The sequence below is a fragment of the Grammomys surdaster genome, unplaced genomic scaffold (assembly GCF_004785775.1).
Source record: "Grammomys surdaster isolate TR1022 unplaced genomic scaffold, NIH_TR_1.0 164, whole genome shotgun sequence".
Lineage (NCBI taxonomy): Eukaryota > Metazoa > Chordata > Mammalia > Rodentia > Muridae > Grammomys > Grammomys surdaster.
This window is the reverse complement of record NW_021604612.1, coordinates 2,635,533-2,658,858: the sequence shown is the minus strand read 5'-3', so window position 1 is coordinate 2,658,858 and position 23,326 is coordinate 2,635,533. Positions and strand designations below refer to the sequence as shown.

Below are 23,326 nucleotides of genomic sequence, written 5' to 3'. Positions count from 1 at the left end.
GACAACCATGCTGCATGACACATGTGACCCTGGACTGGGGCCCTAGACACAAAGGCAAATTGAGACTGCCAATCCAATTAGTTTCCTGCTGGTGGGCAAACCGTGGTTTTCTGGAACATCTTTGTTCAGAGAAAATGAGCATCAGAATGTTTAGAATGGTTTCAATGGCCAGGTATTTGTATGGGAGTTGCAACGTTTTCACGAATTTAGGACCATGGGGTTTTGTTGTTGTTTGTTTGTTTGTTTGTTTCTTTCTTTCTTTTATTTTTTTTTTTTAAATGGTGTGGAATTTCAGAGGCCGAGGAAAGATTTACCTGGAGTTTGAAGCCAGCATGGATTATATAGTTGATTCTGGGCCAGCCTTGGCTATGTAGTGATGTGCATTTTCTCTCCCTCGGGGATGCAGGTATAGGCCAGATTAGACCAGATTAAAAGTAGATAAAGGCAGGTTTAGGAGGCAGCTCTCGGTGAGTTCACTGATCTCCTAGGTGGAGGTCGGTGAAGTCACGATTCCAGGCTAAAGCAAGGGGGTTTAATATTGCCAAGGCAAGGAGTGATGCCCACCAGTTAGGAGCTGGGATGGTGTCCCTACATGGTCAGAAACTGAGCCCCTGGGCGGGCACACTTGGGTGGGTTGTTGGAAATAGAGAGATGAAGAGGAGGACTGATGTTAGCTCTGAGTTTTCTCCAAGCAGGCAAGGCAGAGGGTTTGAGGGGGAGGGGGAGTTTCTTCTCTGTGGGAAGGGTTTGGGGAAGGAGGAAAGATGGGGTTTCCCAAGCTGTGCAGGGGATGTACAGGGGCTCCAGCCTAATATACAGCAATACCTGTCTCAAGAAAACTAAAACTAAACCAAGCTTGGTGGCTTACACCCTTAATCCCAGCACGTGGAAGGCAGAGGCAGACAGCTCTCTGTGAGTTCGAGGCTAACCTGGTCTACAGAGTGAGTTTCAGGACAGCCAGGGCTACACAAAGAAACCCTGTCTATAAATAAATACAAATAAAAGAGAAAGAAAAGAAAGAAGGGGGAAAGAAAAGGTAGAAATGCTTTTTTTGTGTGGCCCATTTTATTTTTTAAAATGCGATGATTTAGTAGCCAATATGTAAAAAGTGATTTTGTTTTAAATACACAAATCTAGGATTTAGCTTTGTTTTGCGGGGTGTGAAAAATTAACAGCCCAGGGACAAAAACCGATGGGGTGAACAGCAAATAGTATCCTTTAGATGGATGCGTGACCCGCCACTTTCCAGTGTTGGCCCAGTTCCTCAGCACACCACCCTCAGCCCATGACATCTTCGAGTGTCAACTCCAGAGCAAGCACTTTCAGATGAATAGAAGAATGAGCAGGTGGACAAACGGATGGAGGAAGAGAGCCACAGATGGGGAGATGGTGGGAGGGAAGGGTGGATGGATGAATTTTCAAAAACACAGCGCAAACCCTTATGGAAGACCTGTCTCAGGCCACCAAGCCATTATTTCAAAGATCATCTTTCTTGTGTCACACATGGTTTCTGAGTGGCTCGTCTGGAATGGAGCAGGTTGTGCAATCAGAATTCCCTCTGAAGCCAGAGGCCCCGGTGCAGGCTGTTACCGCTCTGTGGAATTAATGTAGTCTTCCCAAAGGTGGGTGGGGTTCTGGCAGAACTGGGTACTAGGGAAGCTGTTCTATCTTTGCTTTTAGGAAGATTGTATCTTGGGATGCCCGAGGTGGTGAGGTTGGGTGGGGTGGGAACAAACTGAAATTGGTGGCTTGGGCACTTATCGTTACGAGATCTAACGTGACTGGGCATGCCAGAGATAAGGATGGTCCAATCTTTCCCCGCCCGTGACTTCCTGGTTCTGCTGGGGTCGTGCCTGTAGTTTGGATCAATCTTTCTACTATCCGCCCCCTGGAAGGGTAAATAAAATTTTAACAAGGTTTAGTATATGCTTTTCTGTCCCCTAGTCATCTCTCACTGTCCTGACTGTGAGCCACACATTTCTTAGTACTCCCAGGCCCTGCTCGCCTTTCCCGTGCTTCGCTCACAACTCTCCGGCTCCTTGCACAGGACAGGATCTCCCTCAGTTTAAAGGTTTGCTCGAGCACCATGGGTCACTGTATCCTCGGTGGCCATCACAGTGCGCAGCAGCAGCGAGGCAGAGTAGGAATCCTCAGTGTGGGCAGAGTACCAGGCTCTCCACTTGGAATCTTGGGGTACCCTGAGCTCTGAGTTTCAGGACGCAGCAGCTAGGCTGCATTGTGGCTCCCCTGAACCCGGGTGCCGGCTGTGGGGCGCGAACCTGGCACCTTTAGGGGACCCCGGATTGGGAAACAAGGCCCCGCCAGGGTTTGGACTATAAGCAGGTCGGGGCCAGGACGACCCCATCGCGGACCCCATGTTGACTGACAAGCGATGCACAGTCTCCAACCTGGGCGCGGCTCGCCAGGTGCCAGACGCCCGCGCTTCCGCTAAGCCCCGCCTCCAGACCAATGGCGGGGCGGTTGCGGGGGAGGAGGGCTCCTATTGGTCGAGAGGGCGCGGCGGCGGGCGCCCATTGGTAGAGCTCCTAAGGGGCGTGGCCGAGTCCTCCATGGCCCCGGCCTGCGGGCGGCGCTCGGCGCTCGCTGCGAGGCGCGGGCGGAAGTGGCGACGCTGGCGTCCCGGGAGGCGGCGGGCGGCGACAGCCCGGGCGCGGACGCCCTCGGCGCGGGCTGGGGCATCACCAAGGGCCTCGACCCCGAAATGGCGCTGCTGGCCGAGCACTTGCTTAAGCCGCTGCCCGCAGACCGGCAGATCGAGACCGGGCCCTTCCTGGAAGCGGTGGCCCACCTGCCGCCCTTCTTCGGTGAGTCCCGGGCGCAATCCAGCCCTCCTCACCTGCCCAGATCCCTCTTCCTCCACCTCCTCCCTCAGATGCACCCCAACCCTTAACTCCCTCTCACCCATTGCACCCAGACACCGCTTGCTATTGCACGGTGGACATGCTGCACCAGCCCTCCGGCTCCACCGAACGCCTTCATCCCCGGCTTCATTTTTCTCCCCCTTCAGAATGGTTCTCGATCCCCCCCACCCCACCCGTGGCTCTTCTCATCCCAGATCAAAGAAAGCCCCCCACCACCAAAGACTGGAAGACGGAGCTGCAAAACTCAAGGGCCGTTTTTAGAGGAAGTCATGGAAGGGTTTTCCCCCGGATCTGGGAAAGGGGTCAGGAGAACGGGGCAGGATTATGGGGATGATGTCAGCGGCAGGGTGCCTAGCTCGAATCCCTCCCTCACTTTCAGAAAGGAAAAAGTCCCTTCTTCCGTAAGTCAAGTTGAAGCTCCTAGGAGCGCTGGAATGAGTCCCCAAGCTTATTTCTGACGCTCTCTCCCCGCCCCTCCTCCAGCCCAGATCTTGTTATAAAGTGGAAGGAAAACCAATGCCACCTGCCCTGCCCTTTGCCTTGCAGTCCACAAAGGGTACTGCTACCTGAGCCTTGCTTTCTCCTTTGTGGGGACGCTCCCAGCGCCCTACCCTGCCAGCTCACTAGGTGACTTTATAGGAGAACACCAGCCCCCGGTGCAGAGTCCAGTTGAAACCCACGCTTGGACAGAGCCTTGAGGCTACCTTATCCTGAAGAGGCCTGGCACCCACTCAGCTGCTTGCTGTGCCCCTGGTGGGGACAGGACGTGTGTGGCCATGTCGGTTTTCCTCTTGTGCCTTGGAGTTCCCATCTGTGAAATGGCTGGTTTTGGGGACTAAATGATAGCCTGTGAACGGCAGGTGTTAGCTGTGAGAAGGAGCTTGTGTGAAGTTTTTGACTCTAGTTTTGGGCCCTTCCCACTGATGTCTAATTGCCGTTAACCCTGAATGTGCCAACCTGGAGTAGCAGCCTGAGAGCAGGTCTCAGGCTTCCTCTGTGACTGTTTAGCCCCAGATGCTCCAGCACTACCCAGTGGGTGCTCTGTCAACCTGTGGCAGGCAGAATACCTGCTTTTCACTTGTATCTCGGCTGGAGATCAGATTGAATCTCCGGAGGGAGCCGCTGGAGTTAGCTTTGGTTTTTATGACAGCATTATGTTGGGTTTTTTTTTTGTTTTTTGTTTTTTTTTTTAAAAATCTATTCATTTGTGTGTTTGCATGCCATGCCGGGGGCTGGGACGGTTTTCAGAAGTCAGTTCTCTCCTTCTACCATGGGTTCTGGGAACCAAACTCAGGTCATGGGCTTCACAGTGACCTGTTAAGTCACCTCCCAGCCCCAACAACATTGTGTTTTCTGTGTTTGTTTCCCCCTTGGCTTTCTGAGTAGTTGCTAGTTTGAGCCAGCCTGTCCTAGGTTCATAGTCTGCTAGAACCAATGGTTCTCAAGTGAGGTCAGTTTTGTTTCCTTGGGGGGGTATCTGCTGGTGTGTGGGGATGGTTTTGTTCTTTGTCGTTAAAGGGGTGGAGCTGAATGCTACAGGGCACACTCTGGGTACTCGCAGACACCGACACCCCTCACTACACAAGACAGCCAGAAAGAATACCAAAACCCTGTCAGTGTCTCCATAGCGGTGGTGGCGTGACTTCCCTGCCCTCACCAATGTGACATGGCAGCACTTGAGGGCACCCCTAGTGCCCGAGTGTCCAGCTGGTTTGAGAAGAGATGGAAGGAGGCAGCTGAAGCCAAGGCAGTCGAGTCACCCTCGCTCCCTGTTTCTGGTCTCAAAGGACCCTTGTCTCTGCTGCCATCCTGGGCTGTGGAGTGTCACAGCTGTGGACAGAAGCACCATTTAGACAGAAATTTCAGTGGAGTTGGCCTATGAAGGGTTAACTGGCACAGGTCACCCCGAAGCCATTTACTGTTCACCAAAGATGGCCGTTCTTGGCACTCCTATAAAAGAAAACATTTTGAATGTGCTCTTCCTGGGTAGAGCTTTCTCCCGTAGACCTAGGTTCCAGGAGGGTTGTTCTCTTATCCTGGCCTTGGAGAGACCCACTGTCAGTTCTAAGGTGGGGACTTGGTCTAGATCTTTGAGATGTCCCCAGTCACTTGGATGAGCTGGACACAATATGTGTGGCCCTGAACTACAGCTGGTCTGCAGTGATGGCCACAAGGAGTCCAAGGCATTGTGGGGACAGGTTCTCAAATCACAACAAACTCAAATGATGGCTGACATTTACTGAGCACCTATGACGTACCAAGGATCTGATACAGATTAATTAGTTCACTTCATTCTTTCACAGATATTATCTGTTTTGAAGCCAGGGTTTTGTAGCTAAGGCTGGCCTTGAGTTCACTATGTGGCGTGGGCTGGCCACAGTTTCTGAGTTACAGGTTTATAGGCATGAATCACAGTACTTGGTTTCAGGGACCTATTGGGGTTTTTTTTGTTGTTTTTTTTTTCTTTGCTTTCTTGTTTTTTTTTTTTTGTTTGTTTTTGTTTTTTGTTTTTCCTGAGGTAAGATTTGACTCTGGCTTGGAACTGACTGTGCAGCCCAGGCTGGTTTCAAACACAATTCTCCTGCCTCAGCTTCCAAACTGCTGGGATCACAGATGTGAGCTACACTCTTGGCATCTGTAGTGGTTTAAATATGCTTGGCCCAGAGGGTGGCACTATTAGGAGGTGTGGCCTTGTTGGAGTAGGTGTGTCACTGTGAGTGTGGGCTTTAAGACCCTCATCCTAGCTGCCTGGAAACCAGTCTTCTAGTGGCCTTCAGGTGAAGATGTAGAACTCTCAGCTCCTCCAGCACCATGCCTGCCTGGATGCTGCCGTGCTGTGCCTTGATGATAATGGACTGAATCTCAGAACCAGTAACCCAGCCTCAATTAAACGTTGTCCTTTGTAAGAGTTGCCTGGGTCGTGGTGTCTGCTCACAGCAGTAAAACCCAAAGACAACATTTCACAGCCTTTTGAAGTAGGATTTTTAAAGAACAGTCCTCTGCTGTCGCTTGGGAATCATTTCCTTGTAGACTTTCTCTGCCTGTTTCCACCTAACTACACACTGAGCCTGTCTCCTGTGTCTCCGGTCATATCCAGAGTGGCTTAGGGTCTACTGCTTGAACGTAGTGACCATGATTTAACACCCCTCCCCTTTTGGCTAGGCACACTGATTCCGACTTATCACTGCGGCAGACAAGACTACTGCCAGCGTCTGTAGGTGTATTTCTCCAGACAGTTCTTTGGGTGTTTCTCAGTTTTAGAAGTGAACTCGCTAGATCCAAGGGCAGGAAAGCTTTGGACCTGTCAGGACAATCACCTTCCTTAGTTCCTCAGGGTGTGTCCTGGGACTGGTGGCTGGGCTTGGCCCACGCTGATTCTTCTGTTCCTCTGGGTGTGGGCCTCACGTCAGCCTGTTCCCCAGTTTTATAGCACCCCTTTGAGGACTCAGTGCTCCTGTCTCTCGAGCCTGAGTTCTCCCACTGTGCAGATCTTACCACATGCACCCAGAGGCTGGTCCTTTCCCCATCTTCTTTCTCCCCCTTGACCCAGTAATTGGAGCTTAGCGACTGATCAGTTACAAGTCTGACCTGTGACTCTTGCTCTCGGTCTTTGGGGTCAGTTATACAGCCGCTCCAGACTCCAGGAGGCTGATGTCCCTCTGCAGCAGAAACCTCACTGGCTCCCTGCTCTCTCCTGAAATCTTTGCTGCATATGTTCTGAATGACTCCCAGTCCCACAGCCTCCCGTGCCACTGTCCCTAGAGTATCCCTGTGTCAGCTCTTGTTCTCAGTTTGCACCTCGATCACCCACTACACACTTCCTTTCTTGGGTCTGGCTGGAGTCCACATGTCCTTAAGGAATTGGCTTAGCAATAACCCTACCCAGAAAGTCCTTCCTCTTCCTCCTCCCTCTCCCCCTCTTCTTCCCCCCTCCTCCTCTTCTTCCTTCTCTTCCTCTTCTTCCTCCTCTTCCTCCTTCTCTTCCTCTTCTTCCTCCTCCTCCTCCTCCTCCTCCTCTTCCTCTTCCTCTTCTTCCTTCTCTTCTTCCATAAGGAGAACCCATTGTATTCTGTGCCTTGGAGTAACTTCAGTGCCCAGGGCTGGCATCCTTTTTCTTTACTTACTTTTTAGTATTTTGGGGACCTTTCTCTATAGTCCAATCTGTCTGGTCTTGAACTTGTGGTACTTGTGGTACTCCTGCCTCAGACTCCACAGTGCTGAGGTTATTGATTCACACCATGATTGGCTGCTTTCTTTTCATATTAAAAACTATGACTAAGTCAGAAGACCTAAGCCCTGCCCATCCTGTACTTGTGGCAGACATTATTAATCAATCACAATTCTGTGTTCCTCTTGATCGATTAAACTTGGTCCATAAGGGGACCCCTATTTGCTGTCATTGTCTAAGGAAAAGCAGGGATAGGGGAACCTAAAACAACAGTTTCTGATGCTGGGGACGTGTTTTCTTTTTTGTGACTCTTAGCACAATTAAATCAGTGTCCTTAGAATCTGGCCTTGCAGGTACCTGACACTAAGTGTCCCTGAAACGAGTCCAGAAAATGGTTCTCTGTCTGTTTTGATTTAATGCTTGCTCCATGGGGGGAGGTGGGAGCAAGGGCACTTTAGAGTCGCAGAAACATCTGCTTCTTGCAGCCAAAGAAACGGAGGCAGGAGAAGTTGTACAGCTTCCCAGGGTCAGACAGCCAGCGAGTCGCCTGTCTAGTCAGACTGAAATTCAGGTGTCTGGATTCCTCGATTCCTCTCCAGTAGAGAAAAGCCCCCTGTGGAAACAGCCTGCCAGGCCTCCAAAGAAGTCCAGTAGTTCTGCTGGCATGATGGTGACTTGGCTGCGCAGCAGGTGACCTGGGTGTCCCTTTAGGATCCTCCTGTTTCTTCTGCTACTTACAGGACAAGTTAGAGTGCAGGGACCAGTAGACTCAGGGAACCCCATGCAGGAGAGTGCTTCCTCTAATTGGGATGCACGGGGAAGTGCCTCCTGGGTCCTCATCTCTAAGACGCTCCCTGGTGCACCGAGCCCTTTCTGGGACTGAGAACCCTGCCACAGCCCTGCTGTGTTTTGTTTTAAAGGAGTACAAGACTGTTGGGGGCTTTTGCATGGTGACACTTTCAAGAGAGACAAGGGGGACTGTGCTCCCCCTCTGCTCCAGCATGCTGGTACGGATCCCTTGTGGTCAAATGGCCAGAGCTGGACCCTGAGCGTGGCAGGGGACATGGACTATCCTGGGGTAAGGGGGCACTTAGAGGAAGTTTGTTCATCTTTGAAAGCCCTGGGTGTCATGGCATCATTTGCAGATGTGTACTGAGGAAGGTGTGGTGGGCCCCGCCCAGTGCTGTCGCTCCTGGCTGAGTACCTCCGGACTGCTGACCTACCTGGCAGCCTGTAGGATGGCTGCCTTTGGGGTCCAGTGAGTTTGTGTCTGACTAGTTTCCTCTCGTACTTGTCCCCCGAATGCCCTGGACAAGTGAGGGGAAACTCGGACATTCTCATCCCGCTGAGCCCCGTCAGAGTCGCGTTCTCTTGGGTGCCCTGATAGAATCATATATAGAATCATATAGTCCATGTCCAATGCAGTTGTCATTTGGAGCCCCCCCGGAGGTGACCTCGGAAAGAGAAGATCGTGCTTGATGCCTAGTCACCCCAGCTTTGCATGGCTGAGAGAGACAGCCAGGGTACATGCAGCACAGCCCCTGGGAGATGGTTCTGTCACAGAGAAGGCATTCGTGAGCCATGGTGACTTACGGCCAGGGCTCACAGCCAGCTGTTGGCTGCTTCAGTCTGAGAATCACTCCAGTGCAGCCCAGGGCCGTGTGGAGTAGGTCTGCCTCCTGCTGGCATCTGCTCGTGCGCTGTGGCCTCCTGAGATGGCTTGTAGGTCTTCTGTTCAGGACATCTGGTTCTGAGGCCCCTCTGTTGGTGTAAGAACAGGAGACAGAAGGGAATGCCAGAGTGTGTGTCTGGCCTTATGGACGTTAGCCCCTCCTCACCTGGTCTGCGGAGGTGAGGCACAGCGCTCACCTCTGTGAGCAATCTCTGTGGGAATCTGTCAGGGGCAGAAGGCAGGCCATCCTGTGACCTGACACCCTGTAGCTGTCCTGGTTTCTAGGTGAAGTCCAAATGGAAGATCTTCTGGCTCAGGAGCTTATGAAACACATGTATGACCCCATCATAGCTAGCCTGGCCCCTTTGAGATGACTGTAGGCAAGTGAAGTCCTCTTTTGGGCAGAAGCTTCCTGGGCTTCTGGATGTGACGTGACCTGTTAGAACCTGTGGGTTGGAAGAGCAGGCTCTGGTCTTAGGTTTCATTGTTTCTGTTCTTAAAATGGCTTAGTGAGTCTCCCCGGTTCTGTTACATTTTTACACCGGCTCGCCCGGCCCCCTTTCCCCTTACTGTTACAATGTGGCTAAGCATTCTGGGTTCATCAAACTCCACCCTGCACCTGCAGCTTCCCCAGGCTTCCCCAGGTTCCCATGTGCTCCAAGGAAATACATTGTCTTCCACCCAAGCCCTGTCTTCATGCCCGGGTGACTTCTGCTGGCTTTACCTTGTCAGGGTCAGTATTTCTCCTTCCTCCCTTCCCTTCTCCTCCGATCTCTTCTTCACCCTTGCTGTGTTGTGGGTGTAAGGCACCGGCCCCACCACAGATCGGGTCTCCTGCTTTCCCAGCAACCGGAATCATGATTTTCTGGATTTCCTCTCTGAGGAAAGTGCTAGCCTGTTGGGAAAGATGAGGGTGATGCAGTGTTGTGTAATAAAACACAAATAAGCCTTTTTACTGAGGTGCCAGGACCTGCAGAGCCCTTCCCTGAAGCTTCCCAGCCTCCCTGTGAGATGGGAGTTGTTACATTGCCCTTCCTTTACTAACAAGGCAAGTGCTGCTCAGAGACCTTAGCTAATTCTTTCCCAGGTCACACAGCAAGTCAGAGCTGATTGCCCCAACTGTGCGTCCAACTCAAGGCTGGCTTGTTGGTTTGTTTTTTGAAAGGATCTCACTATCTAGGTCTGGCTGGCTTAGAACTCACTCTGTAGACCTCTAGGAATAGCCTCAAACTCACAAAGATTCTCCTGCCTCTGCCCTGCCTGCGCTCTGCCCCTGGCCTCTGGCCTCTGCCTTCTGTTAGTTTTTTTCTCCTTTGTAGAGCAGAGCCAGCTTTAGAACGTGGGCGTCCCCAGTGTTCTTATTCTTCAGGATCAACCTGTGACCTGAGCCTGGACACCCCTCCCAAATTAATAAAAGATTCATCTCCATCAGCTGTAATTTGAGAACCTCCCATTCTGATCTTGTAACTCGGGACCTGTAAAGTTAATCTGGGAGTGTCTAACAGATGCTATGATCTGGCTATGAGAAGAAGGAATTTGCCGCAGAACCTCCCCACGCTACACAGTGACCATGCCTTGGGAATGAGCGTTCGGGGACTGAGCTAGTTGTGTCCCGTGGAAAGCAGAGAACATCCTGGCTCCTCCTGTGTCTGCTCATTTACCTGTGAAGGGGTCTGGCCATGTGGCTCAGAATGGCCTCTGACAACCGGGATGACATTTTGTTCTTGAATGAAAATTATTTCTGAGAGGAAGTGAGGGGGTGGGCCAGGGCATGGCTAACTTTATACTTTCTTACTCCACAATGGGGCAGTAAGAAATTATTTCTGAGAGGAAGTGAGGGGGTGGGCCAGGGCGTGGCTAACTTTATACTTTCTGACTCCACAATGGGGCAGTGGGAACTCTCTTGTTGTGATCGGTCAAGCTGCGTGCCTGAAATTCTAGCTCCTGGGAGGTGGAGGCAAGAGAGTTCTGGGTCATCTTTAGCTACAGAGTAAGTTCAAGGCTAGCCTGGGCTACTTAGAACTGGAGAGGGGGTGGGGAGAGACACAGAGATAGAGAAAGAGAGAGACAGAGAAAGACAGACAGAGACACACAGACAGAAAGACAGACAGACAGACCAGACCAGACCAGAAATTTAACTCCCAGAACCCATGTAAAAGGCCAGGTGTGCTGGTGCCTGCTGGCCTTGAACTGATTCTCCTGCCTCAGCCTCCCACGGGCAGGGGTTCTGGGCACGCACCACCACGTTGCTATGCTGGACACTACACTATGATAGAATCCAGGGCCTTTCATATGCTCAACAAGCCTCTTCTCTGACAGCCACGCTCCAGCTCCGCTGTGGCCTTGCTGGACATAAATTCCCGTGTTCTTCAACTATGTCGAAGGCAGAAAAGGAGGCAATGAGTGTTTGTGGGTGGCATATAGTGACAAGCTGGCTGGTGGACAGCTCTGCTTTCTGGGTAATGTCAGCCATCTGGGCTGTGGCCAAGACCCAGGCAAGAGGCCTTCGGTGGCCCAGTCCAGACACAGCTGTCCCAGAGGGCACACATGAATTCCTCTCCTGGTACCTGTTTCCTTTTGTTTTGGGGGTGGTTTTGACAATTGGCTGTTTGCTGTGTGTTTTCCTGGTCACTACTGGACCCTGCAGGCGAAGCAGGAGAAAATAGCCATCAACGATCCAGAGATGCTTTTAAAAAGATATCCAAAGTGGGAAGACATTCAGTATGGTGTCATCAGGTCACCCCTTTATATATACATAAAATTCATATATATATATGAATGATATAGATATAAAATGACCCTTTTAAGAAAGTTACAAATGCCTTGCTCTGTGAGATTAGCAACATTAGTGTTCTATTTGTGAGAATTTTTTTTAATGTGTATGTGCATTTTTACAAAGCCATATGCTCAGGGATGCCCACAGAGGGACTCAGGTCCCCGGTGCTGCAGTTCCAGGCAGTTGTGGGCCATCTGACAGGGGTGTTGGGAACTGAACTCCAGGCCTCTGGAAGGGCAGCAAGTGCTGTTAGCTGCTCACCGTCTCTAGCCCCTGTGCTACATTTTAATAAACGCTATCCAGAATACTTAAACCAGAGGCTAGTGTGTCTGTAAAATAGCATAGTTGACAGAAATATCTCTATTTTGTATTTTCTTCTTTGTCACTGAGATTAAGCGCCTTTTAATTTCATCTGTGAATTACTCACTCTAAAAACCTTTTCTTCTTATCATTCTGCAAATGGTCTTTATATATGCATATGCTGGCCTGTGTTTATTTTTCTGTGCTTTCTACCCCACTTGGTTGATGGCCTCTTACAAGAAGTTCTTGGGTTTTATAACTAGATTTATTGACCTTTTCTTAGGTCTTCTGGGTTGAAAGAAAAAAAAAAAAAAGCCCTTACTAGGCATAAAAGCCCTTCATTGAGCGTTCAAAAAAACCAGAGCTTTCCTGTACGAAGCCTGCCTGTTGGGGCTGGTTATGATGACAGGAGGCGGTGGCACTGTGGGCCTTCCTGTTTTTAAAGGCAGTTCCCTTCCTTCTGTGGGTACAGGACAAACTAGAAAAGCATCCCAGCGCCCCTGCTCCCTCCAGGCCTCGGGCAGGTTGAGGACACAGTTAAAGAAGGCAGAACAAGTTTGGGAGAGAATTGTAGAACTAGTCAAACAAGAAAGGTGTTTGCTAGATTCTGGGGGAGCAGGTAGGCTGGTACGCTGTGGGAACAGGTCACCCTCTGGCCTGGGTGGGGGCCAGCACAGGTTTAACTATTAGAAAGGCCACACTGGTCTGAGTTCACACCAACAGATACGTTCTAGAAAGCTAAAGTGGGCTCCCAAGCCCCCAGGAAGCGGACCCCCAGCCTCCTATACGTGGAGTTCTCTTGGTAAAGCACCTCTGGGCTGTAGGAATGTTCACACTCAAGTCATTTATCAAAGTTACACCAGAGTCACAGTTCACACCCAGAGCCAGCTGGCTCTGAAGTTGTCAGTTTTCCTTACTAACCACAGGTGCCACAGGCCCGTTTGGCTTCCAGTGTGCTGCCTTCGGCCGTTGCTGCCCACCCTTCTGGGGTCACAGACCTGCCACTGCCCATCTCTTCTTTTAGGATAGGGTTTCACAAGCCAGCTCAAGCTGTCTGGAATGATCCTCCTACATCACCACACCAGACCCTGGCTCCTTGAAGTCCCTCGCGGAGCATACGCCCCCCCCCACCCACCCACCGAGCCCTTCCCCCACAGCGGAATGGGTATCCTGGCCTGGGCAGCGGCCATCAGACACACACAATGAGAGCTGCTGTGGGGCCAGTGCCAGCTGACCACAGCGGCTTTGTGACCCTCTCGGAGCGCTGTCAGGAGAAAGGGGAACAATAAGCCTTTCTCCTGCCGCCAGGGCGGATGCTCTCAGCACCGTACCACGACTGTTTCCTGTAAGTGAAGGGCAGAGTCCCGCTTTAGCCTGCAGCTGCCTAGCCTGCACTCTGCCATCAGTCTGGCTTCCTGGCATCTGCCCTTTGAAAGCTGTGGTTGATAATCTCTCAACACCTGCTGTGAATGGCAGCCCATGTCTCCCCTTACGGCAGCCCTGTCCACGCACAGGACCCTGGAGTCTCATTTTACAGGGAGAGAAACTGAAGGCCGAGTTCCATCACAGACTCTGACGTCTTGGGTGGGCGGGTGGATGGGTGCTTAAAACTAGCATCTGGGGCCCATCCGATCCGTGCTGAAGAGCGTAGGCAGGGAATGGGAAACATAGCCATTGGTGAAGCGTCTGCTGTGCCTGCCGTCTGTCCATTCGTCACAAGGCTGAGCTTGGGAGCCTGATACCCAAGTGAGCAAAACAAAACCCGGGCTGTCTCTACGGGGTAGAGAGAGAGGCATGGAGACAGTAGGATCCCAGGAGCTTGATGCCTGTCCAGTCAGTGAGCACTGTGTTCACTGAGAGACCTGAGGAGAGTGATTAGGAAAGACACCACTGTTGGCCTCTGACCTCACACCAGCATGCACGAAAGTGTGGGAGAAGAGCCTACCAGGGATACCAGCTTCCAGCAGTCCGCTCACCCATGGAGAGGGTTAAATAGTACCAGGAGCCTGCTGGGACCCTTAGGGCTTACAGCCTGCTGCTCCAAGGGGCAGTGACTTAGGCTCCATGAGGGACTTGAGTGGGTTAGATATGGGCACGCACCTGCCATCCCACCGTTTGGAGGCAGAGGCAGGAGGACTGTGGGCTACTCAGCAAGGTGTCTCAGAAAGAAAGAGTGAAATGTGGGTATGCCGTGGGGTGTGCACCCCACAGAGACTCAGAGACAGGCTGGGTCATGGGGCCTGACTCTAGAAGTAGGACACCATGGAGCACCTGAAGCCCGTGTGCCAGCGTTTGTCCCACCCTGGGCACCAGCTAAGTACATCTTTAGTTTTTTTTTTTTTTTGTTCAAGACAGGGTTTCTCTGTGTAGCCCTGGCTGTCCTGGAACTCACTCTGTAGACCAGGCTGGCCTCGAACTCAGAAATCCACCTGCTTCTGCCTCCCAAGTGCTGGGATTAAAGGCGTCCGCCACCACCGCCCGGCGTGTTTTTCTTTTAAACTGATTTTTGTGTTTATTTGTATGAGCTTGTGTGAGCCGTGGAACCCAAGTCAGGGGTCGAAGAACAACTTGTGAGGATCTGGTCCTTCCTTCTACCGTGTATGTCCCAGGGACTGAAGTCAGACCACCAGGCTTGGCACTGGGATCACAGTGAGCCAACTCTCAGGCCCTTAATTTAATTTTTGGAGGCAGGCACTCTGCCTCCGCCGTGCCCCCAGCTCAGAAGCATCATGGTGTCATGTTTTCTTTCAAGAGGTTCTGCTTTATAGTCCAGGCTAGCCTCAAATCCTCAGTGGTCCCGCCTCCACCTCCTAAGCGTGGGCAATACAGGTGTGTATCCCATACATAGCCGGCGCACCTTAAATCCTGATTTCTGACTCCTGTGCCAACCTTGCTAAACGCTCAGCTGACACAGGAAGAAACAGGCGTGCGGTCAGGGAGGCTTGCCCCACTGAGGAATGTCGGGTCAGCCTCACTACCACCTGCCTGGTGTCTAGTCCATCATCCCACCGTGTCAGGGGCGTGTCATCAAAGGTGGCTCCACCACACGCCTCTTCACATCTGCAGTGAAAGAATATTCCAGATGGCTAGCCAAGTGTGCTGGTCACCTTCAGTGGAGTTTACCTGCAGAAGTTCTTCCTCGGGGCCATTTGTGAAGTCTTTAAGGCAAGGCCCTGGTCTGCCTCCTGGGCAGAGGCATCTCCCTTCTGTGGGCCTCGAACCACTTCTGACCTGCTGTGGTATCTTTGTGTCCTTGACTCTGAGTCACTTAGCAAGCCCACTTCCCAGCAGGGAGAAGCTGAGGGCCGCTTTGCTCAGGCCGCCATGGTGAGGCCCGCACTGGAGTGTGACTCTGCAGGCCTGCACCTCTCCTCCACAAGCAGCTTTGGTGGGTGCAATATTCTGGCTGTGGCGATGGCCTGCCGAGAGGATCAGAGGCAGGAGCCTACCTCACGTGCCAAGCACAGTACCGCTGTGTGCTGGTCTGTACGTCATCAGCTCGAAGGGACCACTGCTCGTATAAAGCCCCGTTCTACTGGGACCTGCCAAGAAGGTTCCCACCTCCACACGGGAACACTGGAGCTCCAGGGCAAAGAGTGTGTGTTCACTTGTCACACGCCTGTGATGGGTCCCGTTGTCCTGTTCACAGGGTGGGAAACCTGAACTCACATGAACAGCAATGCCTGAGCCTACCCTGCCAAAAAGCCCAAGGTCACATGGGTGCCGGCTGCAGGGTGCAGATGGGGTATTTCCACCGTGGCAGAGAGCTCTCCTGGGTGGTGCTGTGCTGGGGAGAAGCAACTCCACCAGCCCTCAGAGGCTCTGACCAGTTCTGGAGTGACAGTCCGCAGTCATCCAGATCCCAGAACTCCCTGAATTCATGTGGCCACAGAACCTTCCGAACACCTATAAATGGTTCTTCCCAGAACACACAGGTGAAGGTCCTGCTGTGTCCCAAGTGCCACCTTGGTTAGGGATCTAAATCTCTCTTCCCATTCTATTCCCAGATTGCCTTGGGTCCCCGGTGTTCACGCCCATCAAGGCAGACATAAGCGGTAACATCACCGTAAGTACTCAACCGGGCAGCTAAACCATCTCTCCCCAGTTCCAGCCCGAGGACGAGGCAGAGAGCAGGAGGCAGTGGAGTGCTAGCCCTCTCAGGCCCCATTGCCAGCATGCAGTCCAGGGTCAGGCTGACACTCTGCCACCTGCCTCCGCCAAATAAGAACTCAAGAGATGGAGAAGGGCTGGTGGGGTGGCTTAGTGGTTAAGAACACTGGCTGTTCTCCCAAAGGTCCTAAGTTCAGCTCCCAGCACCACATGGTGGGTCATGGCCATCTATCAACAGATCTTTTGGCATGCAGGTGTACATGCAGACAGAGTGCTCAGACATTTAAAAGAGAGAGAGAGAGAGGGAGAGGGAGAGGGAGAGGGAGAGGGAAAGGGAAAGGGAGGGAAAGAGAGAGAGAACACAAGATGGGGTAATGGTTTAAGTCTTAGAAAATGGAGACCTGAGGATGACAAACCCGAGTAAAAGCCAGGGCTGGGTGGTGCTGGGGAAGTGGAGAGAGGTGGGTCCTTGACGGTCATCCGACAGCCAATGAGAGAAGCTTAAGATAGAAAGATGGAGGGCTGGCAAGACGGCTCAGTGGTCTAGGATGCTTGCTCCTGTTTCAGAAGCCTGGACTTTGGTTCCCAGCACCCATACCACCCAGCTCTCATTGCCCGTAACTCCAGTTCTGGGGATCTAGTGCCCTTGTCTGGCCTCTGTGGGTACTTACATGTGTACACACACACACAGACACACATACACACACACACACAGACACATACACACACGTATCCCCATATTCTAATAAGTCAGTCATACATATATACACAGCAGGGGAAAGAGAAAGGCGGCGAACTCTGGTTGGGCATCATCATGCAGGCAATCCTGTCATTCCAGCACTCAGGCTAGACCTATGCTAGCCTGGGCTATCTAATGAGACATCCCACCCACTCCCAAGGAAACAATAAGAAATCAGGTCTGTGGCGGCATCCACGTGTCTCCTCCATGCACGCCGAGTGCACACAGGTCTCGCTTCGTGGTCTCAGGTCTCCAGCCCCAGAGACCTTTGAGCCTGGCGCTGCTGAAGCTCAGAGTGGTGGGTCACTCACTTAAAGTCACACAGCAAGAAAGTACAGAGTAGGGAGTCACACTCAGCCAGTCTCGTCAGACTGACCTGACGCCAGCTCGGGGGCTGTTTAAGCTGGATGGTTTTGAACCCTTTTGCCTGTGTCCATCCCTCTTCACTGAGGGACTCTGTGTCTCTGCTGCCTGAGACCTTGTCAGCCAGCCGGGCTGGAGCCCAAACCTGTGACCTTTGGCTACCCATGACCTTTGACATGTTACAGCACTACCCGGAGCCTCTGTGTCTTAATCCATGGACTGGGCATTGAGAGTGGTGACAGGGACCTGGGTGGTGTCAGTACCTAGGATACTGTACACATAGGATGGGGCGCTCTGTCCAGTGTCTGCCGAGCAGGCCGTGACCTGGACCCTCTCTGCTTTGTTCTAGAAAATCAAAGCCGTATATGACACCGACCCAGCCAAGTTCAAGACCCTGCAGAACATCCTGGAGGTGGAGAAGGCCATGTACGGGGCGGAGTGGCCCAAAGTGGGGGCCACCCTGGCACTGCTATGGCTGAAAAGGTGAGGGACTTGTGGGCGTGGCTGGGCTGCGTTGGGCGGGGTGTGCTAACCCTGTCATGTGGTGATTGCTGCTGACACTTCCTTGTGCTAGCCCCAGAGTTGGCAGAGGAAGGGCCTGCTCCAGCCCTAGGCTCCTGCTGAGTTCTTTAGACAGTTTCAGAGATTGTGAGTCAGAAGTGGCATCTCCTTGTCTCACGGAGGAGCCCACAGGGGCATCTGGGGGCCAAGTCACAATCCAGGTTGTCTGAGCACAGTGGTAGCCATGCTGTACACAGGTGGATTTATGTATTATCAGTCTCTCTCTCTCTGTGTCTCTATCTCTGTCTCTGTCTCTGTCTCTCGCTCTCGTTTTTGTTTTTGTTTTTTTGTTTTTTTTTTGAGGCAGAGTTTCTCTGTGTAGCCCTGGCTGTCCTTAAACTCGCTTCGTAGACCAGGCCTTCCTCAAACTTAAAGAGATCAGCCTGCCTCTGTCTCCTGAGTGTTGGGAGCCTCTTGACAGGAATACTATAGCAGTTCCACTGAGTTTGCGTAGATAGGCATGTCCCTGCTTTGAATCTTTGCAGTGGTCTCCTAGCTCCAGGATTCTCTAGCCTCGTGATGCCAACTGCCGTGGAGAGGACAGGGACCCCTGCCCTGCCCCATGGCACTTCCCAGTGTTGACATCTCAGGGCTCTGGGCCAGGACCCAGGAGGACAGGGCAGCTCGGCATCTGAAGCCCACTTCCCAGCCCCCAACACGTGCTTGTCTCTGGTGAACTGGACCAGGGGAAGTTGGCTTCCCAGAGGGCGGAGCTGGGCGGTCATTAGGGTAGGGTTGCTTAGGAGATGTCCCACACACACTGCCTGACTTTGTCATGTGGCCCTTGAAGGCCTGGGCTAAAGGACACCCCCAGTTCTCTTACCCAGCAGTAGCAGGCAGGAGAGGTGCTGTGTGTATCTGAGTGACATTCGGGCTATGGGTGAGCAGGAAGGTGGCATTGGCTCTGGAGTGTGATCAGCCGTTGTCACGTTGGAGAAGCCTCTAGCTAAGACAAGCCGGGGTTCAGCTCTGCTCCAGAAGCACTCCCACGGCTGCCACCAGCCCCCTGCAGGAAGGGAGCAGAGACATTTGTTTGGGTTCCAGTCAGGTTGTGACGGGCAGAGAAGGCAGGAGACTGGGGGGAAAGGCTGAAAGGGCACTTGGCTGATGGTGCCCGGTTTGGCCCCGTGTGTTTGAAGGGCGTAGGACACAGGCCCTGTGTGCATGGCACTTTTGTGGCCCTGGTGGAATGTTCCAGACGGAGAGGAAGTGCTCCTGTTAGCCCAAAGTCTCTGAGGGCTCAGCCCTCCCTTGGCCAGCTTCATTGTGAGGCAAGATGTCTTTGTAACAGATTCGTGTGGAAGAAGATACTCACTTCATGGCTGACAGGAAACCGGAAGTCACTAGGGACCCACTTTCACCAGCTAGGCCCTGCCTCCCACAGCAACACCCAAGCCTTCCACACAGGAGCCTCTGGGCACCTTTCCTATTGTCTTAGCTGCACCACAGGGCTGGCAGTGGTCCTGTTTCCAATTCAGGTTTCCTGCTGTGTCCCGTGAAGCCCAGGCAGGGGTCACTATAGTCAGGCAGCACAGTGGACAGATTTAGAAAGGTCCTGCAGAGGTGAACAGCCAGGACAGGCAGTGTGCCTGATGTATCTCTGGCCATTGGACCCTTCAGGGGTCACTCTGGCTTCATCCTTTAAGCCCCGAGAGGCTGCAAGGACCCAGAATAGGCTCTGTTTAGAGGCACGCTGCCACAGACCCGAGTGGAGCTGGGTCATCCCATTGCTTAGGGGCTGGGTTGCCTAAGGAGGGTACTCCCCTGTGCACCAGCTGCAATGGGCCATGGCCCTAAATGTCTGTTCCCTTGACCACAGGGGTCTGCGCTTCATCCAGGTGTTCCTGCAGAGCATATGCGATGGGGAACGGGATGAGAACCACCCCAACCTCATCCGCGTGAACGCCAACAAGGCCTATGAGATGGCCCTAAAGAAGTACCATGGCTGGCTGGTGCAGAAGATCTTCAAGGTGAGCGCCACTGTTGGGACAGGACTTAGGTTCCCTCCACTGCCCTCCTTACCCCGGGAAGGGCTCACCTGTGCTTTGGGGGTGGGGCTGGTGCTCTGAGGTCCCTGTGCAGCCATGGCCAGCCCTGTTTGTGGTTCTTAGTGGTTCTGTGGGCACCTCAGCCTTTGTGTCCATGGCTGCGAGAAGAAACAGAACTCCAGGCTCCAGAACTACAGGGTGATAGCGGGCTACCCTGGGCTCTCACACCAGTCACGGAGGGAAGAAGGGCTCCGTCCCCAAGGAAGTAGCTGCCCCACGTTTACTGCGACCTGTGTCGAGTATGACAGGTCCTGAAAAGGGCTCTAGAGCTAGCCTGGGCAGCAGAGAGGCTGTGGGTTTGTCAGGCTGGAAGGCTTAAGGAAGAGGTAGCAAAAGGCCTTCCCAATGTCCATGGCTACCCCGCCTGTCATGATGTGCTCAGACTGTCCCTCCTTCCCCGGAAAGCCCAGGCTCTGACAGGAAGGGTCCCAAAGCAGCTTGGGTCATGGAACAGGAAGTATGGTGGCCCCCTCTGGGCCTCCTATCTGTGCATATCAGGGGCAAGGGGCCATCTTGAGCATCCCAGTGTTCCCACAGTGTCTTCCTTCAAAAGCCCTTGCAAGCCCTCGACTGTGTCCCAGCTGCCTGCAAGTGCACCACAAGAGGGCGCTGTTTCACACTGCGCCCTCTGATGATCTCAAAGTCCTAAGATTCAGCAGTGGGCCTGGGCCTGGTTGGCGGCTACACCTCTTCCCAGAATGTTCGTATAGCACAGGTTATCTGAGCCAGCCTGGACAACATAGTCAGATCCCATGTCAGAAAGATACAGTGAGCGCCTGGGAGCCTGCCTCTGAGTCTCAGTGGCCTCACGGCTTGGCTTGCATGAGTGCGAAGCTGGCCCTACCCCGGGGTCTGGGCCCTGTGTAGCCCGTGGCTCAGGCTGGGACCCAGAGCATTCACTCCTTTCAGCGTGGATCACGACAGATCATAGCAGCCTGGGTGTTTACTTGGCTGTGGCCTTTTCCTCTGGTTCTAAGGGTCTGTGAATTTCTGATTCTCTGCCCTCTGAAGAATTGAGGCACTCCCCCCCAATTTAGCCAGGAGTCCCCTTTAAGGACAGGCAGATGTGTGCCTGAGTTTGGAGTGTGTCACCTAACCTTCCCCAACTGTTTTGTGTTACGGTTTTGTGTTTTTGAGACACGTTCTCACCGGGTAGCCTTGGCTGACCTGGAACTCACTTTGTAAACCAGGCTGGCCTCGAACTCACAGAGATCCTCATGCCTCTGCCTCCTGTGTGCTGGGACTGAAGGCATGTGCCACCTTGCTTGGCTACACCTCCCTGATCTTAACACAAGCAACCAAATTGGATATAGCTAAGTAAATTACTCAGGGCCATGCTGTGGTGTACACTCAGGTCTGCCTGTATGTACCCCAGGCTGGTGTCCTGCTGCCCCTCATAGCGGAGGGGAGACACACTTCTCTTTTCTCTTCCAACAACATGAGCAGAGAGACTTGCCCAGCACTGGCCAGGGGCGGCCCTTTGCCCAGTGTGTGAGCCCGGTCCTTCTTCACTAATGCTGTGCCTTCCTCGCCTCCTGCCCCTCAAGGCCGCACTCTACGCAGCACCATACAAGTCCGACTTCCTGAAGGCACTCTCGAAGGGGCAGAATGTGACAGAGGAGGAGTGCCTGGAGAAGGTCCGTCTCTTCCTGGTCAACTACACGGCCACCATCGACGCCATCTACGACATGTACACCAAGATGAACGCGGAACTGGACTACACGGTGTAGGCGCCCGAACACACAGCCCGACGCGGGCACAAGCAACCCCATCACTGTGAATCAAGCTGGGAGCCCAGCTCAGTGCCCCGGCAGGCCAGCCTGGGTGTGCAGGGGGCGGCCTTAGCTTGTTAGAGGTCTTTTGTTTTCTTGGTTTTTGTTGTCTTGGCCTATTCTAACAGAGCAATAAACACCTTCCACTCACTCCTGCTTTGCCAGCAGCTCAGGCCGAGCCACCGGCCTTCCAGTGTGGTTTAAACCAATTAACGTTGCTAACAATGAATTCCTAGGGTTTTGTCTTTTCCTCCCCTACCTAGCTCAGGAGGAACCCAGCTCAGGGGAGACATACACCTCACCCAGGAAAGAGGCCTGGTCCATCTGGCCCAAGGGTGTCTTGGATGTTTGAAGGACAATGGAATCTGACTGGAAGTTCAGCAGGGGCCACAAAGGGCCCTCACGGCTGGCATGACCAGCCCTGTTCGTTCTCTCTCTCTCTCTCTCTCTCTCTCTCTCTCTCTCTCTCTCTCTCTCTCTCTCTCCCCCCCCCCCCTCTGTCTTTTGTCAGACTGGTTTCTGTTTTTTTTCCTGAAATGTACCAGCAAGCCTTTTCAAACCACTGACTAGGCACACACGGGTGACCATACGTGACTGTGTTTGCATTCTTCTACATAATGACTTTCTTCAGGGTTGGCTCTGCCAACCTAAGAAACTTCCTGTCCTGGGAGCCCTCCAGCTGCGGAGACCCAAGAAACTGCCCTGCTGCCTTAACCATCCGTCCTTCCGGAGCTAAAAGAGCTATATTTTTTCCAAGTATCAGGGTAAACACATCCTGAAAGAATTGATGTATGTTTAAAAAAAAAAACCCAATGAGGAACATTTGGTGATTTTTATGCAGAAACTAAATAATCCTTAATAAATAAATCTATATTTTGAAATCACATCTGCATGTGTCTATGGCTCTTGATTCTTCAAGTGCTTTCTGTATTAAAGGTTACAACTTGGAACCATGAGAGTTAACTCGGCACTCCTGGAAAGAGGAAACCTCAACTGGGGAATTGTCTTCTCCTAATAGCCCCGTAGGCACGTCTATGGTGCAGGTTCTTGGCTGTTAATTAATGCAGAAAGGCCCTGCCCACCGTTAGTGCTGCCATCCCTGGACAGGAGGGCCTGGGCTAACCAAAGCTAGAGTAAGCAGTGTTCCTCTGTGGTCTCTGCTTGAGTTCTGTCTCAGGTTCCTGCCTTGACTTCATTCTGGGATGGACTGGTGGACTGGCCTGTAAGCCAAATTCACACACACACACACACACACACACACACACACCCATACACCCTCCAGCTGTTTTTGGTCAGAGGTTTGGCTGCAACCACCAAAAGCAAACTAGAACAGGGACCTTTCAACCAAATCCATCAAGGACCTGTCTTCTGGTCAGACTCAAAAAAAATATAACTGGTGGCCAGATAAAGAGAAGTTTCACAGAAAGAAAAAAAAAATCACGTATGTAGCTCCTTTGAAACACCGGGAACCAGACCTGGTGGCATGGAGCTACAATCCCAGCACTTTAGAAGCAGAGGTAGGAGGATTGTGAATTCAAGGCCAGCCTGGGCTACAAAGCAAGAAATGAGGGGGGAAGAGAATCATGATTTTCCATGGGATCTGAAAAACGAGGGTGCGTTCTTCGTTTGCCTCGGTTTCTGCCCAGCTCTCTGACCAAAAGCTGATTCTTTTTCTGATACTAGGGTTACAAGGAGAGGAAAATGTTTTCCTCAACCTCTGGATAGTCTTAGTTGTGCAAGGTGGGTCAGCGCCCGAGGGTTGTGTTCTAATCACTCAGGATGCCACCGGTCTTCTACACTCTGATTGCTTTCAGAGGTTGGGCTTCCTAGAAACGGAACACTCTGCCAATAAAAGACTTCTGTGTCTTCCTTCTAGCTCCAGTGTACTGCAGTGAGGTCGGGAGGGCTCGTTCTTAGAAAGGAAAGACTTGCCCA

At 52.5% G+C, this 23,326-nt stretch overlaps 1 protein-coding gene across 1 annotated transcript; it reads left to right on the top strand.

Moving 5' to 3' along the window:
• Positions 1 to 2,654: 2,654 nt before the first annotated feature.
• On the top strand, positions 2,655 to 22,277 carry Gltp (glycolipid transfer protein). The gene is made up of 5 exons (XM_028765448.1): positions 2,655 to 2,825; positions 15,806 to 15,864; positions 17,360 to 17,493; positions 19,391 to 19,541; positions 21,167 to 22,277. Exons 1-5 carry the CDS (start codon positions 2,723 to 2,725, stop codon positions 21,347 to 21,349), a joined length of 630 nt encoding a protein of 209 aa, XP_028621281.1. The 5' UTR covers positions 2,655 to 2,722; the 3' UTR covers positions 21,350 to 22,277.
• Positions 22,278 to 23,326: the final 1,049 nt, after the last annotated feature.